Source organism: Trichoplax adhaerens, genomic scaffold (genome assembly GCF_000150275.1).
Source record: "Trichoplax adhaerens TRIADscaffold_7 genomic scaffold, whole genome shotgun sequence".
Taxonomy (NCBI): domain Eukaryota; kingdom Metazoa; phylum Placozoa; class Uniplacotomia; order Trichoplacea; family Trichoplacidae; genus Trichoplax; species Trichoplax adhaerens.
This window is the reverse complement of record NW_002060949.1, coordinates 2,188,760-2,208,700: the sequence shown is the minus strand read 5'-3', so window position 1 is coordinate 2,208,700 and position 19,941 is coordinate 2,188,760. Positions and strand designations below refer to the sequence as shown.

Here is a 19,941-nt window from a genome sequence, read left to right as displayed (position 1 = left end):
AAATGTTTTTACAATACCGGTACGAATAGCTATCGCATTTTTATATGCATCCTATATCTTCCCATGTTACCTCTGTATACAGTAATTTATCTACCTGTGTAATCCGCACTGAAATTTTGTTAAATGCGTTTTGCTTTTAAAAAGAGAATCTGTTAGCGTTGATAATGGTTATACAATTCTGTGAACTGATCGCATCATTACCGTGACTACCAATTCGGACACGGTGTACTGTAAATATTGCGATTTTGAATACTTTGATATACTTGAAATATTTTATATAATTTCACCATCAACTTTTAAAGCAATTAAATTAATTAATAAAATTTGAAAAAGTTAATGTAGCTTCAATGCCTAAGAATTAATGATTAACAATTTACGAAAATCGTATGAGCACGCTAGCTATTTCTATATGTATAATATAACTGACAGCTACTACTGCAAGCTGATAATTTTCACAGTGAGGGTAGAAAGAAATTCCTAATGTTAGTGATCTATTCTCGTTATTGAATAGTTGTACTGTAGTAAATATAAACGATAATGAAGTTCAAAAATATATATTAGGAAAGAATTGTGTATCTCTAATATCTGTTATGGATTAATTGGCGAAGCTACGAATTGGATCGACCGTATAGTAGCAACCTCCATTATTTCATGAGTAACTGATCAGTTCTGATTAAAACAGATTCACACACGCGTAGCATGGCTAAGTATTGGTCTTCAAAAATATGCCTGTACCTACTGTACTTGCTAAAATATCAGCCCATGATATTACGCTGGTATTGACAAATTTGTAATAGAAGCTTTTTGAGATTCTTCAGGTATTTATTGAAGTTGAAGCTAAATGTTCGTTAAAATTGTATCTTAAATTTGTACTTTGGTAAGCCTTCATTACAAAATTTTACATCGATAACATTAATTAATTAGTAGCCTTGATAATTTCTTCATAGCATTCGGCGGCTGCTTGCGCTTCTGCTTTAGCTTCATCTGATGATGCCGATGTAACCTGTTGGTTAGCTTTCTCTAAACCTTCTCTCGCGGCCTAGATTGTCACATGTTAGAGTAGAAACGATAAGAATTGTGACTGTTGGTGAAAGTCGGATACAACTTGACATATTTATAGATAGAACTTCGTTCCTAAGGGCCTGCTATTTACTGACACTGACGTAATAAATGTGATAGCAATAGGGATAGCATTGACTTTGTAAACCTAGTCAGTTTAGTCGATATTGTCACAATTTTATCAACAATTTATCCTATTAAGCTATTAACTCTTTCTATATTCATTATGAAAAAAGGAAATTAGTTTTAACTTAATGGAAATTTTTAAGTAATAGGTTTATAGCGTAATACACGTACAATCTGATTTCAGTATACTTTATGTTAACAATTAGCTAAGTAGAAACAAGTTGAAAAAGGATTGTATACGCGTGTATGTCTGTATACTACTGTAGTTGAGCATCTAAGTACAGTAATAGGTTTACACAGTAATACAACATGATTTCAGTATACTTTACGTTAACACAATTCGTCAAGCACAAATAGGTTGAAAAAGGATTCTATACCGGTGTATGTCTATATACTACTGTACCTGAGCATCTAGCTGATCTAATGGACAAGCTTCTTCAGCAAGAATTTGAACAGTTGAATCTGCATTGACGGAAATGTTACCGCTGCTTGCTATATTGGATAAAAGAAGTAAAACGCATTCAATTTATCATTTGATAACAACATCGAATTTAAATTTGTGTCTATCTGTACTACGTAATCCACTAGTATCCGATACAGTCAATCTATGCCGACAAATGCCATCCATCTCCAGTTTTTAAGTACTGTGTTAACTTTTAGTCTATCGAATTACTAGTACTACCGTATAAAGGTAAAATAGACGCTACATTCTTCGTGAGTAAGCAATGTCATCTTGCCTATCTGTTCTATCTAGTACAGTAAATCAAGTATGTTTATGAGTCGATATTGTTTGCTAATAGAAAGTTACCGAAATACTTGGAAGTCGTTCCATCTTCTTCATATACAGTTACAATTCCAGGCTTGATAACGGCAATAGTAGGAACATGACTAGGTAAGATACCAAAGTTACCACTAAATGAAGGTACATCAACTTGTTTGACGTTTTGTTTGCTATAGAAGGCCTAATGAAAAGGAAATAAGAATGTTGAATAACGCCATACGGAGTCGATTAAGCCGCCATATTGAAAGAGCTAGCGAAGAAACGTTGTTCAATTGATTACCTGATTGGGAGAAGCAAATGTTAACAGCAATTGGCTAGCTGGTGCTGCATCAGCATAATTCCTACTCTGTTGTAACACTACACGTCCATTAAATCGGACTAATTGCCTTGTTAAGCGAGCCGATAGCATGTTTCCTTGTCTTTAATCTTGCAATCCTACCTCGACGCCAGTCTAAGTAACTGTGAAAACGCAGTCGCGTAGCCGCTTGATGCGAGGGGTAAAAATGGTCAAAAAGCTTCGATCTAGGTGCATCTTGGCGTCTGCGACAGGACTACTCATACAGCCGATCCTGAGATAGGTATTAGTAAGAGTCTTGAAAGGCTGAAATTTTTTCCTATTGGATGATTGCATCATGGACTGCCTTACCGCTAGTACATTCAATACTGTAGTACTTAGCAACAAAAGTAATGTCGCAAGATGTATTGAATACACTGTTATAAGGGTGACACTACTTTCACTCGCCAGTCTACAGTGCAAAAAAAAAAGATTTGAAATAATGTCACGTGTAGCGACCACTTTCAACTGTAAGTAAGGTGGCATCGTTTTTGCCAGTAGAACAAACATCACAGATACAGCGCATTCATTGTTACGATTTATATAACATAGACTGTAGTGGCAGCGCAAATACGACACAACCTTGTTAACCGACATTATCCTACCAAAACTAATGTCACTGTGTGAATTCCTTGCCCCTTTTACAGTATATTGTACTGTAATGGTTTGTACTGTGTCGCAAGAGAGATACTCCATAGCGTAAACCCACGATATATAACATGCTCTACTATCGCTATACGTTTTTTTGCAAGAATGCTAACACACAGTCTATAGTTTCGTGTACTAAACTAACTTTTCTATCATACTAATCAACACATTTTGCCCAAGCAGCTTGATGGAGTGGCAATGGCGTTCGAAGAACATTGATTAAAATTCATTAATCAAGAGCGTATTCAGGGCAATCTCGGATAGATTATTGTTATAACCTGTTATAGCTTTATTCATCACTTCATTCAGGACTATCTATGGCTAATGATATCTCTCGTGGCCTGTAAATTTACTCCCTATAGTATCTTCTACAAGATAGTCAAGACAAGAACCATCCGTTGTTGCTGACACGAAGATTATATCATTGCAGCAGCACTCCTCGCCAGTGAATTATTCAATTAGGCTAAACTGGTAATACTTCAAAAGCGGCATCTAGCTCGAATAGAACATTCTATTACAGCGTATTGCATCTGTGCGAATATCTCGGTAGGGTAGTAATTCTTGACGATAGCCTATATTATCTGTTCAAATTTAACTTTTGGACACAAAGCAATGATGTTATTCCATCGATTGTTTTTATTCACTATAATTTGTGGCTTGCCTCAACAATCTATTGCTGACGATGAATTGAAAGTACCATCATTAGACAACGACTTCGATACTATCAATCAGCAATTAGTTGAATCACAGGTGAAAAATAAACCAATTTGGGATAATTTAGATAATGAATTTGATGGTATTGCTGATTATACAGCTAAAGGAGATAAATTTGCACATGTTGCTGTCAAAAATTTAGAGCTCAAAGGTTCACCTGAAAATGATGTCAAAAATAATGTCAAGGCAATCAACGATCAATCAACAAAGATCTCAAGAAATAGGCAACAGGATTCTACTTCAAATGATCTTAAAAATAATAACTTCAAAGCAACTAACCATCAACCAATCAAGCTGGAAGGAAATAGACATGCAGATGCTAATCATTTAGATAATAAATTAAACATTATTGACGATCAATCCATCAAATCAGATTTAAATATAGACTCACCTTCACGTAATCGTAATCCACTAAACAAGCAAGCAGCTCTCAATCAATATTTGCATTCAAATTATTATCAAACTTTTGTTAAACGCCTAATAAATGTTCTTAAAAAAATAAATACTACGAATGAAGAGGTTACACTATCAGTTTCCATCAAAACATCGGAAATTCTATCACTCGAAATGCTAATTGACGATATCAGTAACCTAGATCGTGTTGATGAAATTATGAATATTATCGTCGACAGGACACAACCACAATCATTCTCATTTGTTAATGTAGACTCCGGTTTTATGCTTGACTCTTACGTAAAGTCTGAAGTTGTATTGCTGATAGTTCTTGCAGCAATATTTTCAACTATCCTCCTTCTTTGTCGTGGTAATTATATATCATTAGTAGTTTACTTTATTGTTTTTGGCCTCATACTCAGTTGGCCTTGGGAATGGCTACGATTATATAAAGAAGCTATAGGTAAAAGTTTACTGAATTCACGCCTAGAGACTGAGTGCCGAAGATATCGCGAAGCAGAGCTAAAACGATCCTTTGCAGGCACTATCGGAAAGTATATGTATGAATTTTTATTCGTTTCCAGTGATCCCTGCGCCGATAATATGAAATACGTAATGAAAGATGCTCTTCTTGATGTCACACCTAACAAGGTACTGGTACCTAGACATTGCTCTACAGTTATTACTTTAAATCCTAATCCAGTAGCATATTTCTGCAACAGGTTCTTGCAAATGCTCAGCATAATGACTCATTGTTCTCGACTGCTAATTCTGCCCCGTAATTAATAAATTATTATCACCCTACCTTTACCTATCTACAGTATACCGGTACTTTTAGTCAAAACATCTTAAATATTTATTTCAAAATGATTGCTAGTTCTATGGTACTGTGCACATGCTATAAATGATGTCCACAAAATAACAAATCCCATTTCAAGGACTCTTGCTCTGTCCTAGGACTTTAGCAAGCAGAGTTGATTTAATTAAATTATTCCGAAACTACTCTATTTGCTGGTCTAAGGTCAAGTATTTACAACGGAATATTTAGAATTGTCATTTATTGAGTAATTACTCTAAATTCATTAAATAATTTCTATATGTTAACACACCGCATGATGGTATTAAATGTCTACAATTCTCGAACGCTCAAATATATTACCCCTGCTTATTACGTGCGTAGTAATCTATCAGATTTCCTGTATTAATGATAATATATACCGTAATTATAATTGTAACTATACTTGATAACGTCAGTTAACTCTATTTGCCTCTTTTTTTATCGTTGCTATCTGTACGATAGGCATTGTGGTCTTGTATATGGGGATCTACATTTGAGTACTTTCGAATCTTGATTGAATTGATGGGTGAATCATTTTCGCCACTGCTAGGAAAAATTCCACCTCTATGGCAGCCAGTAATAGCAATAGTTTTCATTTTTGTTATTATTGTAGTCTCACTACTTCCGATTGCATGCATTGTAATTGCTATACGGATGCTTACTAATATAAAAAGAAATAGCCATATCGAGCTACCTGATCCGATTAAGAAGCAATTGAACTCAATGGAGGCAGAACTTGAAAAGCAAAATAAGAAACTTCAAATACAATCAGTGAGTAAATTACTTATATCTAGTGCGTCCTAGCTCTTTTATTATTAACATCTTTCTTTTCTTTTATAGCAAATGTTAATCAAAATTGATCGGAAAGCATCTGATACAATATTGACGGTATGTAATAAATGCAATTCATATTCGCCTCAAGTAAGCTATAGATATATTATTATGGATATATTCCGTTTTTAAAATTAAATTTCGTCGCAGGTAAAGAATTCTCCAGTGCAAAAAAACGATTATATCGACTTAAGTAAATCACAAACTGATTGGGAAGCAGAGCAAAAATGCGGCACATTTGAAATAATAAGGACTATTTCTAGTGATGAGTAATACTGCTATATCATACCTAAACGTGTAGCAAAAGCATTGATATTACTGTTGATACTGCAACCTGGAAACTTTATGTAATGCAGTATATTGATGTATCGAATTTGTTCGCTTCCCCTTTTAATGCAATTGTTTAATTTAAGGTATAAACAAGTGTGATAAGATACGCTCTTCGAGGCCAAAATTTATATTGTAAATACCACTCCTTAGTTAATCACAAATCTAGACTTCTGCGTTAGGTGTTTGTAAGTTTTTTGGAATATTCATGTACGGTTCTTACAAAAAAATCTAATTGCGCTGGTTCAGCGTCTGGATAAATTCCATGTCCTAAATTAGCAATGTAACGTTGAGCGCCAAATTTTTTAACCATCTTTTGTATTTTTTCTTCGAGTTCAGTCTATAAAGTAAAATAGAAATATGAATTTAGCAGCGCTGATAACTTATCAGCGGACTGACGCTAAGTAGTTTATTCAAACGTAATATCGTTTCTTCTATATGTCTTAATAGTTATCTGCATACAACATATGCAATAAATAGTAAATTGAAATTATAACTAACCTTGCTAGCATACAAAGTACATGGATCAAGATTGCCTTGAATTGTTACTTCATGGCCTATTTTATTTCTGTTGATTATATCAAAAAAGCTTCAATGTAATTTTGATTATAAAAATAACGAATTGTTTGGATCTCTGTCTCAAAGTAATCTTTATTATTACTTGGCGTACTTGTATACCCGTTTATTTAGGCTTTAATTAATTTCGAGTATCTGATATAATCTAAAATATTCTTTAAATTTATGTTCTATGCGATATATGAAATATACAGTGCAGTCATAAAATGCTTGATATCTCCATCCGACTACTGCTATAGTAAAATAAATCTTATATTTTACCTTGCTACTTCAGGATCAATTGTCCAATCCATACCAACTACGTCATAACCAATGTTAGATAACTGATGAAGCGCATAATGCGCTCCCTTGGCAAACACAATCTGAAACATGCAATAGCGAACTTTATGACTTTTTAAATTTTTTATCTGTATTGTCAAAGCCTAATAAGTAACTACATACCATAGGCACAACCTCAAGTTTAGCTGCTTCCAAGTTGTGCTTTACTTTTTGACATATTTGCTGCAAATAAGTTAGGGAGTATTTATCAAACATATCTGGACCGAGGATTCCGGCATGGGATTCAAAAACCTGAAGAAGCTACGGAAGGAATTTAAGCTTTCATCTTAAATTTGGACTAAATAATGTAAAATTATCATTGTATCATGTACTACCTGCGCTCCAGCCTTGACTTGGCCAACAAGATACTCTACAATTACATCGACTAGAAGGCGAAGGAGCTGATGACTTGCTTCTTCATAGCGATATAGCCACTTTTTTGCCTTAGACATTGTAGAACTACCACCGCCTTCTATCATATACGCCATTAATGTCCACTACAACATAAACTAGCAATTGTTACTAGGATGAATCTAAATATTACTAATCACTCATTAATATCGATAGAAGAGTAGATATAGTTGTCTTACAGGTCCTCCAGCAAATCCAATCAATGGCACTTGACCTTTGAGTTTATGTCTAGTTAATGTAATAGCGTCAAAGACATAGCCAAGTCTCTCATCCACGTCTATATTCCTATCTAATTCCTAAGATATGAGTAAATATTGAGTAATACCACATGTCATTTAGTTACGATAGTTTAATATTTCTAAATTATAGTTTATATTAAGTTACAACTTGTTTGCTGAACAATTTGCTGTTAATAGAATAGAAACTTGAAATAGATCAAAAATAAAAAAACCTTTAAATCGTCTGGAGATTCGAGTGGACTTGTAAAAATGGGGCCCTACATATCCATGCATACGACAGTATAAATAATTAATTGTATGTAACTACTCTGATTACGGTACTTATACGAATTATAATTGAAAGTAAAATAGGACATTTTGCCTCCCTTACTTTGCCAGGTATCATTTCAATATTCATCCCTAAAGCCTAAGATACGTAACATCAGGCTGTTATTACTGATTTACTTATGTTTAATCAATTAGAGAAACTATCAATTTGGATTTTCTATATATTGAGATTACTACATATAACAGCCTAACAGCCATAGATGTCATGATAGTTCTTTATTATACTACACTAAGATAGAATGGTATTACCTGAGGAACTACTAGAATGTCCGAAAAGATAATGGCAGCATCTAAGTTAAATCTCCTGATTGGCTAATAAAGGAAGAAAGCCATGGAATTTTGTTACATAGTTGCTTAATTAACTCGGCAATGATCGATTGCTATGTTTTATTTCTCTGTGCTAATTCAACATATGCACTATGAAGTCTCTATAATCTTGCACCTACGAATCTACAATTTGTTAAAATGAATACTACTATAGATATTGACATTAAATAAACATTCTCATAAATCTACTATAGAAATTTCACGATGAATATTTTAACGTTGCACATAATGTATTGTATCGCGATTGGAGTTGCATAAAATAGAGCAAAGCCCTTTCCATTTACCTGTAAAGTAACTTCGCATGCCAAAGATGGAGTTCTACAAACAGTGAAAAAGTCATTTTGACTCCTGACTTCTCTAAACTCTAGTCAAAATATATAAACGCTATTAAGCATCAGAAGGTAATGAAATCAAACCCTTTAATAAGTTACGGTAGTAATTTGGCTACATATATATCAACCAAACATTGCTGATGATGATTAACTAATCACTGAAAATTCGTTAATATTAAGATTTCGAATATGTTTATTCCAAGTAATAAATGGAAAAGTCTTTATCGCAAGATTTTGTGACAAAATTCTTAGTTTTAGCTCTATATCGTATATACATTATCGTTTGTGACAACTATTTATTGAATCTTCCCCTGTACTATGAACATAAATAGAATATTAAACTCTGTGATGGTATGGAAAAGATTAGTCTCTTTCTTCAGATTATATTATTAATCTCTTCAAATAAGGCAAGTAACTGTTAATAAGAATCCAAGCTAATGTTTACTATGCTACTTTGCATAGCAAAAAGTATCAAATATCTTAAAACATGACGCGATAAAAGCTAATGAAGATATCAACGTAGAACTCCACATAATAACAGTAGTTAGTATTCGATATTGCATGCTTCGTAAACATTCTCACCAGGTAAATAGCGACCCGCTTGCCTCATCGTCCACACGGGAATAACTTCGGTATGTTGGCCACGGGCTACACGTAAAATAAGATCATTTTTGAGTGGAGGGTAGTGATCGCGAACTTTACATAAATCTTGATCCGAAATCATGATATAATCCAAGTTGTTATGGTATAAATTGATCTAAAAAGTAAACCTATAGTAGATATTCCAAGTGATTAAAGGCTGATATTGAAAAGTTAATGAAGTTGGTCTAATTGTTACTACACAATGTTGCGTTAGCGTTTCTTTATAAGGACTATATTGGTAGATCTGCTTTTTTATTGAATAATAACTTTAAGGGAAGCGATCGAAATTGGTTACGAATAAGTTAGCAGTACTTTCAGATGTTAATTTCAAACTATCAAAGGAGAAGAACAGCGATTGTAACGGATGAAAGTCGATTACATTGATTTTAGTTCGTTATATTTGTATCATAATGTTTTGCTTGATTAATGAGAAGTTAATAAGTGGTACTTCGAGTGCACTATACTTTAAATTATTAAGAGAAAGAAGGGCAGCAATTATAACCTATGACTAAGTTCCTTTCAGTTAAGACTAGCCGGTGGAGTTATTTCTCCTACTTACTTAACATTTTCCTGCCTAAGTACCGTACTATAGCAAATAATTAACATCAATACAATCAAAGCCAGTCTGTAACATCATTATCTAGGCTGCATTCACAGTACTTCTTGATATTTTCTATCAAAATATTCTTAACACTGATATAAGTTCACCTATACATATATGTAGTATTTTGACGTTATTCTTAATTAGTGGTGTCGCCATGTCTCTGCGGTACTCTGCTAGAATATAATATTGCCATTACCACCACGATTTTCTTACTACTACAACAATAACTTTTTGTTTTGGAGTAGACAGACCACATAGGGAGTACAAATTGCCTTCTTTATAATATCGGAAATGGAAGCACCAAATTTGACTGTGCTTCGGACAAATTAGAATATGGGCGTTTACGACTGGTATAGCAACATCTCGCGTTTGTTAACTTTCTACATATCCTAAATATTCTCATATGTTTCTAGTGGATTAATGTATAGCTTATATAAGCGATTAGATTGAGTTATATGGATGTTTATGTCAATATTTCATATATTATAAGCCTTTTTGCAAGTTACTATTACATGAATAGCTTTAATAAAGAGATAGCTTAAATTATTGTGAAGTGATATATTGCTAGTAGCATAAATACAAAATATCCTGAAGTAAGTTCTGCTATTCAAATATATGTAAATATCTCAGTAAATAATAGTTCATTTAGCGTGAAATCATTATCGGTATAAGCATATTCTATAAAGTGATGTAGTCAATAGATACGTATAGATATTGTGGAGCACCATTTAGTGGTGATCATTATTTAAACAGGGAACGAATCAATATCCTATCTAACTCAATAGTCTGATGTCTAAAACCAGTGGTAAATAATGCCATTACTATATATCCCCAATCAATCAGTATAGATACTGTTGCAAAACTACTATCGACTTACAAGACCCATTATTCTAGACAGAGGCTCCGTTGCATAACTTTTATCGAATACCAATCCTTACCCAATATTTACGGTTAAAAAACAAACTGTATCAAAATAAGTATTTATCGAGAATTAACTAAGAGCAGCTGCTATTGCATTTAATTCAGTAGCTTAATGCATTATTAAATACTCAGCATAGGCTAATTGTTTGAGTCTAGACAAACCCAGGCATAGTATCAAAAATAGTAAAACTATTTCTTTAAATCAACACTCCTGAAAAACAAGTATCAAGCATATGCCTTTTGATCTTTTGCTACGGTATGTAATGAACAGCATACATTAAAAATTTTGTTATACATATAGAGATGTCATCAGCTTCTGTATAGCAACCACTCTAAGTTTAATCGATTTTCAAACGTATACATAAGCATTTATTACCTAAATTCCTTATTATTAGAATTGGCATGACATAAAGTATCATATTATGATAATTTAAACTATACATCTTAACGTTTCTTAAATGTATCGAATAAAATATTGATAGTACTCTCAGACATAGGAGAAATAAATTATGACGATAAGAGTTCAGCAACTATAGCTGTAGCATCTCGATCCATTTCGTGTTGTATACCTACATAAATTTTACTGGCTAAATCTTTAAGATCGTATAGGACCAGTTCTCCATATAAATATATCCCCATTCCCTGTTAAAAGAATAATTTAGTATTGCAACGCCTTACTTTGGCAAACAGTTATAACAAATTTAGTTATAAGCGTAGAGATTGACTTACCTGATCTTCTATTAGCAAGTTTTCGATGTTTTTGTATCCATTGATGTATCTAGAATAATTAATAAATGAAACATGCAGTTAATATAGCGTGTATAAACTATTTGAACTAATACATAAATGACTATAAAAAGAGATTTTACCTATGTTTAATGACTAGTTCGCACCATCTATGACGAATCTAGTATTACAATAAAAGAAAATCAGTACTACAAAGCAAAAAACAACACCAAAAGTGAATAGAGATTAAGTAGATACTTCTGGGTTTGCATTTTCAAGATGATAATACTGGCAAAGTTTCTTTAATGTCGTTATAGTTAAACACTCAATTTCTAATAGCATTTCAAGAAGCAAGATAATCTGCTTGGTTGATAACTTTAAAAAAGACATTATAAAAAACATATTAGTATTGTGGCAGCTATAAATATTTTTAAAATTTATAGAAGTGGACGTCGGTGAAATCCATTCTGCTACAATCTAGTAATAATCTTGTTCGAATAGAAACATAGCTATGTCTTTCCATGATTATGAATTATTAAGGTGCTTTTATATATTACTTACATTGGCTATAGATGGTAAGTTATCGGCTAAGGCTTTTCGACGTTTTCGGCTGCCACGATAGATACGACGAGGTTTTCGTCTGTTATATTCATTTAATCTAATCCACCTTTTATACTGAAAATTTCAAAGATTTACAATTGTAAACTCTTATGTAATTAAATATCCGTAAGCATTAACGGCAGTTCTAGGTACAATGCAGAATAATTATGAGATAGATACCTCGTCATGAACTTGCAAATAAAGTTTATTTCCCATACATTCAAAATTTTGAAGATTTATTTGCTACAACAAAGTAGTTCACCTAATCAGGACTTTGTAATCCTAAAATATAGTTCTTAAGCGTATGTGTTCTAAATTGTAATAAATTTACTTCTGGAAGTCCAGCATTGTCTAGCCATTCTTTAATAGTAGCACGTATAGTAACTTCCTGATTTCTAAAGTACAGTTTAAAATATAACTTTGTTAATAACATTATGTTCATATTAGTTTTAAATTAGTATTACAGGTAATGCGACGATTAGTTAACCTCAACTTGGGAAAGAAATCGAAGTAATGGTCAAAAACTTCCTAAAAAATATAAAAAATTAAGAACCAGGATAAATTAATCGAAAACTCATTAACCAATCCATATTAGTACACGATAGAAACTGCCAGATTAAGTTGTTCACGTTCTATAAATTACCTTGCAATTAACATGTTGAAAACAGTATTTATTTACGAAAGAACGTATATAGTCATCAAATTGATTATGTCCAACAATTTTTGACAGATAATAGAGTAGAAAATATCCCTAGCAAAACCAATCAAGAACTTTAATAACTTGAAATTATTTTCGGATGAAGCGATTCTTAAAAATTGGAGTATTAGGTGAGCTCGAATTTTAAAAGCGTAAGATAGGGCCTAAGCTTTGGCTTAGGGTGTACGTATGAACGGCCAATATTAGAAAGATGACAACATTAGATGACTATGAGGAAATTAACTTTGTTGAAAGCTCTCTAAAAATGTATATCTTTATTAAAAATTTGAGTTATTAATAGGATAAGTAATAGTATTATTCCTGCTATACCTTTAGGTAATGCACTTGCAGAAATGATTTAACAGGTTCCAATGCGCTCTTTATGATACCAGTTACGGAATCTAAAGGTTCCAATAGATAAATCTTAACGTCATTGCAAATTGCATTTTGAAGTGATACGCTAGACTGAACTTTAGTTCTATACCTATACCTTTTCCATTCATCATTGTTGTTTTGGGTCTAAAGATTTTGAAATCAAGAGTTTTTGAAATCAAGAGTTTATTATCATACGCTATGCATCTGCTAAATGACTGCACAGTCAATTGAAGTTACGTATATCTCTAACAAGTAATAACCATTTACCGTAATTCTTGAAGTGATAAATCCGTATTTTCAAGTTCAGATTTCAGACTGCGATATCTCAAATTACAACATATTTCGATATAGTTTAAAGTATGTTGCTCGGACATCTTTGTATAGCATGGGACCAAATCGTAGTAATATGTTAGTATTTATACGTACCGTATGGTTGGCAGACTTAATAAATTTAAACCAACTTATAAAAGCTAATTGAAGTAGAGAGCGCGTAGGAGTATATGATAGGTCATACGCACCAAACATGCTTTACAATGAACTCTGTCTTCTAGATATGTTGCAAAGCCTTCACTAAACCATTCTTCAGTCCAATCTGTTGGACCAATAAGAATTCCGAACCAGAAATGACAAATTTCATGAGCTAATCGATAGCTAAGGCATTCTTCACCAGGAAGCAATGACGGAGACACCATAATCAAGCAAGGACTGAAATAAGAGCATCTAATCAAAATTACAATATAACATATAAAATACAAAGCTCTATGTAAATTCAAACACATAGTAAATTAACGTTGACCATGATTGGATTAAAATGTAGAAGATTTAGTTATGCACCCTAACAATGTATATATAGTAATATCTAAAATTCTAATGTAAAAATAATAGTTTATGGTTGGAGTGTATACCTTGCTAATCCAAGACATCCAAAACATCTCGGTAAGACAACTATATCTAACTTATCGAAGGGATAGCTTAGTAGCATCGTTTGTGCAGTAACTAAGTATTTAGCAGCTGAGTCTAGTAGTTTCTCATATGCAATATCAATTAATATGGGAGCTGAGTAAATTCTGCAGATTATTGGATTGTTTTCAGGGGTGTATTTTTGATGCGAATTAGAATTTAGAGCTTGATCATTGTAGTTTATGTTTGGCCGGTCCACAACCTTGATCAAACTTGATGCAAACGAACCAACAGCTAAAGCGATGACAGAACAGGGCACTGGCAAAAGCATGATGTGATGAAACATCGTATAATCTATAAAGTAATTATAAGTACGTGTATGAATGAAGTTATTATCATGACAATTAATCAATATACATGTATGTATATTAGTGAGAGTACAAACCTTCTGCTTGTTCACTCCATACGTTATTGCTACTCATCACCACAGTATAGTTTGACTTTACTTTTACACTTGCCTGCCACGTAGCAATTATTGTAGGATGATCTTGGCATGGAAAAAGTGATCTATTGTTGAAAGCTGCACCTTGGCTAAAGACACAAGGACTACCAAGGTTTGCGTAACATTAGGGATTAACACTGGATTAATTTACAGTTATACCCTGTCGATATCTATTCTACAATACATGACGATAATAGAGTGTCTGCATGACCTATTCTACATGTATTTAGTATAAGGTAATTTAGATTACCCTTCGTTCTGATCCTTAGCCCATGTTAATGATCCACCTTGAGGGTTGGTTTCATAATTAATGCAAATACATCGAGGCTGCCAAGGTTGTCTTTCATGTAAATTGTATCCACAGTCTGTCTTGGGCATTATATTTATAGACCATTTTGTTACGTGATAATTGAGCCGTATTTTCAATTTGGCATCGTTCGACAATCGATATAACTTATTAAATTGATCTGAGTTCATTTGACGACGCTGATAGCACGGTATAGGAGAACATAGGTGATCGATAATGGTTGTGGGATAGTCATGAATTTCCCAAACGGATTCAATCTTGATATCTTTACAATCCAAAGAAATGCTCTGTAATGGGACATTGAGAGCTTTCAATTTGCTAGTTTCTTGCAATACAAGAATTACCGAAGCATGGATAATACGACTATCAAAATCAATTTCCAAATTTAATACATAATGATGGATTAATATCTGATCAACGTTAGATGATAATGGCAAATCCTTTCCCAAATCTTGACTGTTGTCAGCCATTTTTGCAATTCTATACGATCAAATTGTCGTTTAGCAATGCGGCAGTCATGCCGTACTAATCAATGTATAACTACTTGCGTTTTGCTGTATGCAAACTTTATCTATCCTCTACATTATCTTCCTAAGAGATACTCAATTCTTTATCATGGCATTCGAGGTAGTTCGTCGATCGCTTGCTTAACTTTCCCATTTACTAGAGATTAAAATAATTGCTGCACAATAACTGAATCCAATCTTATGCATCCTGCACCAGAGTGAGAGCAACGCCTCCTATTAGCATTTACTTATGTAAACAGTAGCACCGTGCTAAATAGCTACTGTATCAGTAGCTCGTGACTTAGTCTATAGAGTTTACTTATAGTACACATTTGATGCTTTCGTATAACTACATCGATTGGATCTCTACTGCATACCAAGTAAGGTGTATTGCTCATTCTAGAAGCTGTAAGCTACATAATATTATTATTATTCAAATCAGTAGTTCGCGACTTAGTAGTAGATAGACTTTTACTTATAGTGCACATATGATACTTTAGAATAACTACATCGATCGGATCTCTTCTGCACATCAAGTAAGGTGTATTGCTCGTTCCAGAGGCTGTAGCTGTATTTAAATCAGTAGTTCGCGATTTCGTTGGTAGACTTACTTACAGTACACATTTGATATTTTAGTATAACTACATTGATTGGATCTCTACTGCCATGGACTTACTAGATGCATCTTGATATATCTAGTAGTCTATGCTACTACATACCATGTGATGTGTACTGCTCATTCTAGAGGCGGTAAGCTTTAAAATATTAGTATTCGAAATGGATCCAGAGTAAACTTTGTGCATCGTAGTTCGTTTCTACGTCTTAGATTATGTTTTTGTATCATGATGATGACCTCAGAGTGTGCAGCTGGGCTTCTTATCTATAGAATTACTTTTCTCCATGTTGATGCCATTATACCGTACTGCATATTTGCAGAAAATAATAACAAATGGTAAAACTAGTTTATAAATCAATTCATTAATTAAGATGGCACTGAAATGATGATAATATTGTACAGCTCAAGCCAGCAGCGATAGTGTGGACGCTCAAACATAGCTTATAGTTCATAGTAGAAGACCTTGCTTTGATAAAGCTGTCTGACCACTATAGAATGAACCATCGACTATTTAGAGAACTCCGCATGCGCACAGGTAGCGTGTTTCTTGAACTCATGTTGTCAAGACAACAGACGATACTACTAGGGAGTCCTTGCATTAATAGACGAAGAAGATAACTTAGCGTTGATTAAATCTCTCCTATTTCTGATTACATACATCAATCTGATTTGATAGTGCCAGAAAGGACGACAATTTTTACTAACTCTGCTGGTAATTACAGTGATAGTAACATTCATTCCAAGGCTTATCAAATACATAGGACCTCGTCTAGTAGGACTAATAAAATGACGGAAAATAATACAAATAGCCAGAAAGGCGAAGGTTTGTACGGCAATCCTATCGGATTTGCAGCCGAAATGAAAAAGCTAGTCAATAAGTCAGAGTATAGGTAAGTCTACTGATCCTTAATAAATTGTTGATAACACTTAATGCTCTATGATAATTATAATTACAATTTCATGATAACACAATGCCAAAATATGTTAGTATTAGTAATAGAAATAGAACGATATTTAGTCGTGATTTCATAATCATGGCGATAGCTAGTTTACTCGATTATTTATCTTTCAGTTACTAGCTCATGTCTGTAATTAGAGTTAAATACTGTACAGTGTATAATATATCCATATTAGCGATAGAAACTACTGCTGTCTCCATCATTTTGTAAATGAAATTATAGAATTTCTGTAATGTTTGCATTAAGTTTTCTTAGTTTCCAAGATATGCAGATGTATTAACATCGGAATTCTAGAATTGCATATTCACTCCAATCTCTTGCTTTATGCATTCTATTTCTAAGTGTAGGATTTGTTGTATAATTTTATATTTAATCAATTTTGTTCATATTATTTCATAGTGATATCAAGTTTATAGTTGGGGATACCAAACAAATGATATATGCGCATAGAAGCATTTTATCTGCAAGGTAAAACCATTTATCAATAAGCTTGGTAACTTGATCTTTTTATCGTTCATTATCAAATTATTACAAATATGATAGTTTATTCAGTTCTAAAATTTGTTCGTAACTAAACTGTATCGTAATTTTTCATATTTAACAGTACTTTAAATCTTAAATATCTAAGTATTATCTGCTATCTGTTATGCTTTTTCATAGATGTGACGTATTTGATACCATGTTTCACGATAATTCCGTAGCCATTGAAAATAACGATGTTCCTTACATCCTATCAGATGTACAACCTGATTCCTTTTTAGCTGTGTTAGAGTTTATTTATACCAATTGCTGCTCTTTAACTGATAAAAACGTAAGAAACTTACAGTTGATACAAGCATTAAATTCAGATAATGAAATACAATATTTGTAAGGTTTACTTATTTTTTAAAATAGTTATAATGATTAGGTATCTATTTATAAATATAATGGTAGATGTGACGTTTACTACCTTATATTTCTAATACTAATGCGTTGCAACTCAATTTATGAAGGTTGTTGACGTATTAGCATCAGCCATTGAATACGGCTTGCGTGATTTGGCAAAGGTAAGTACAGCCTTAGCTGGGACAAACTTAATCCTTGTAAGACATAGTGTTTGCCTTCCTTTGTCATGTAATATCATCGATAATATTAAATCTATTCTAGATATGTGTTAATTTCATGAGCGATTCCATCACTATTGACAATGCATGTGAAACTATGCAGGTAAGCAGATACTATACTTAATGACAGGATGGGTAACATGACTACGCTTACATTAAGTAACCTATAGTATATATTGAGCATATTAATATATAATAAATACGATATCGCTTTAGTCTGCAGTCACTTATGGCCAAGCCGAACTTCAAAAGAAATGCCTAAGTTTTATCGAATCCAATACTAAGGTACACTGTAATTACATACTGTAAAGATAATAGCTTTTGCATGCTATGTATTTTCAACCTGAATCTACCTTAATACCATGCAGCAATGAGGAATCCTACCTAAAATGAATCTTGAACTCAATAATCAGTAAAATATTCTTAAAATAGGCTGTATTCAAGACCAAAGGATTCCATGAGATGTCAGATGAAGCTTTAGCTGTGGCTCTTGCAAGTAATAATCTGAATATTGATGAAGTAGATATTATTAAAGCTGTTCGAGAATGGGCAACCGTTAATTCTGTAAGTCAGCTTTGCTGCTAACAATTAGACATAGTAAACAATGCTCTTATAAAGTCGTTAGTAATTAACTCGTTTATAGATTAACATAACATATACAGTCCAAGAATGAAATTTGATCTTAGTTCATTTATACCACACATTTACTAGGTGGTCTTGGATAAGAAGGTATCTGAAGTAGCTTTTGGCATAATCAAACATATAAGACTGCCATTGCTGACTCCAGAAGAACTAACCGTAGTAGAAGCTGATAATAAAGCGGATCGTTTAATACCGGTAAGGAATTGCTTGATGAACAACAGCAGATTAAACTATAGTCTTTTTCAATGAAAGTGTTAAACTATGGTATGTATTTCTTAACTTATTTCTTGTTATACTAATCATAATATTATGTCTTAATTTAGATTGAACATATTTCCTATGCTTGGCGATATCATGCTCTAAAGAAGAAGGAAGCAGGCAATCCTTTAACGACAAAACGTTCAGGAACGAAGCCTCGGCCAAATTATTCTTAAAATGAAATAAAGCTCTGATGCTGTTTAAAAATAAATTTCGTATTCTAGAGGCTATATCTATTTTATAGTAACAACTATGATTACGTACAGTAGGTCAAATCTTGACGTTCTAATATTTTACTGTCTAATAGAGAAAGCTTGAGCTTTGTACATAAATAACAATATTTCCCAACTTGTTTCTGACACAATATTAGGGACTTGATTGACCTGCCAGTATATCTATTTTTTAGAGTATAAGTATAATAAGGCAGGATCATAATAGTGTAAAGTGCAATTGTTCCGTTAGATTTATCCAATATTTATCATAGGTACAAGGTCTTATGCATTTGTTTATTCTATACTGTATTACGTAGTTGTGAATGTAAATGAAACATTTAGATCCCAGGATTTATTAGCTCTTTGACTATTTCTCATATATTCTTCGCAGACATTCTGCGAACGATACCAATTGCATTTGCTACAAATACAAAATACTTTTGAAATCATCCATATGCCTACATTCTTTAAACTGTAATATACTTCCAAGGTTACCAAAATGATCGATTCATCACAGACTACTTGTCAATTATACGGTATACGGTATATTATATTTTAACAACGTCTTAACTGGTAGAATTAATTATGTATTACATTTTATAACGGTGAATTTTTATACTTGTTAACCTAATTGCCTTAATTTAATTAATAGAAATGCCATAAAATAAAATGCAATTAATAATTTATTGCATATATATCATTAAATGTTTCAAAATACTCGAAAGTTGTAAGTTTATAATCCATTGTTAGATCCTATAGACGTATTTTGCCATTATCATCTTTCAGATGA

At 32.8% G+C, this 19,941-nt stretch overlaps 5 protein-coding genes across 5 annotated transcripts; 2 read left to right on the top strand and 3 right to left on the bottom strand.

Moving 5' to 3' along the window:
• Positions 1 to 824: 824 nt before the first annotated feature.
• On the bottom strand, positions 825 to 2,375 carry TRIADDRAFT_64074 (expressed hypothetical protein; the record flags this gene model as incomplete). The annotated part of the gene is made up of 4 exons (XM_002113972.1): positions 825 to 1,039; positions 1,589 to 1,677; positions 1,994 to 2,147; positions 2,247 to 2,375. 4 exons carry the CDS (start codon positions 2,373 to 2,375, stop codon positions 917 to 919), a joined length of 495 nt encoding a protein of 164 aa, XP_002114008.1. The 3' UTR covers positions 825 to 916.
• Positions 2,376 to 3,560: 1,185 nt separating this feature from the next.
• Positions 3,561 to 5,997, top strand: TRIADDRAFT_58030 (uncharacterized protein; the record flags this gene model as incomplete). Its single annotated transcript, XM_002114296.1, has 4 exons — positions 3,561 to 4,706; positions 5,356 to 5,664; positions 5,734 to 5,781; positions 5,875 to 5,997. 4 exons carry the CDS (start codon positions 3,561 to 3,563, stop codon positions 5,995 to 5,997), a joined length of 1,626 nt encoding a protein of 541 aa, XP_002114332.1.
• Positions 5,998 to 6,229: 232 nt separating this feature from the next.
• TRIADDRAFT_27497 (uncharacterized protein) lies at positions 6,230 to 9,305 on the bottom strand (the record flags this gene model as incomplete). The annotated part of the gene is made up of 11 exons (XM_002113971.1): positions 6,230 to 6,391; positions 6,553 to 6,619; positions 6,889 to 6,989; positions 7,069 to 7,206; positions 7,281 to 7,442; positions 7,536 to 7,652; positions 7,808 to 7,852; positions 7,966 to 8,001; positions 8,172 to 8,234; positions 8,534 to 8,613; positions 9,164 to 9,305. 11 exons carry the CDS (start codon positions 9,303 to 9,305, stop codon positions 6,230 to 6,232), a joined length of 1,113 nt encoding a protein of 370 aa, XP_002114007.1.
• A 1,950-nt stretch (positions 9,306 to 11,255) lies between these two features.
• On the bottom strand, positions 11,256 to 15,325 carry TRIADDRAFT_58028 (uncharacterized protein; the record flags this gene model as incomplete). The annotated part of the gene is made up of 12 exons (XM_002113970.1): positions 11,256 to 11,390; positions 11,478 to 11,526; positions 11,618 to 11,655; positions 12,036 to 12,149; positions 12,406 to 12,469; positions 12,562 to 12,602; positions 12,718 to 12,825; positions 13,102 to 13,290; positions 13,665 to 13,866; positions 14,052 to 14,400; positions 14,492 to 14,652; positions 14,799 to 15,325. The coding sequence occupies 12 exons, from the start codon at positions 15,323 to 15,325 to the stop codon at positions 11,256 to 11,258; spliced, it is 1,977 nt and encodes a 658-aa protein (XP_002114006.1).
• Positions 15,326 to 16,763: 1,438 nt separating this feature from the next.
• TRIADDRAFT_58027 (uncharacterized protein) lies at positions 16,764 to 19,115 on the top strand (the record flags this gene model as incomplete). The annotated part of the gene is made up of 9 exons (XM_002114295.1): positions 16,764 to 16,867; positions 17,336 to 17,404; positions 17,597 to 17,747; positions 17,929 to 17,982; positions 18,083 to 18,142; positions 18,256 to 18,324; positions 18,472 to 18,603; positions 18,751 to 18,876; positions 19,005 to 19,115. 9 exons carry the CDS (start codon positions 16,764 to 16,766, stop codon positions 19,113 to 19,115), a joined length of 876 nt encoding a protein of 291 aa, XP_002114331.1.
• Between the last annotated feature and the right edge of the window lie 826 nt (positions 19,116 to 19,941).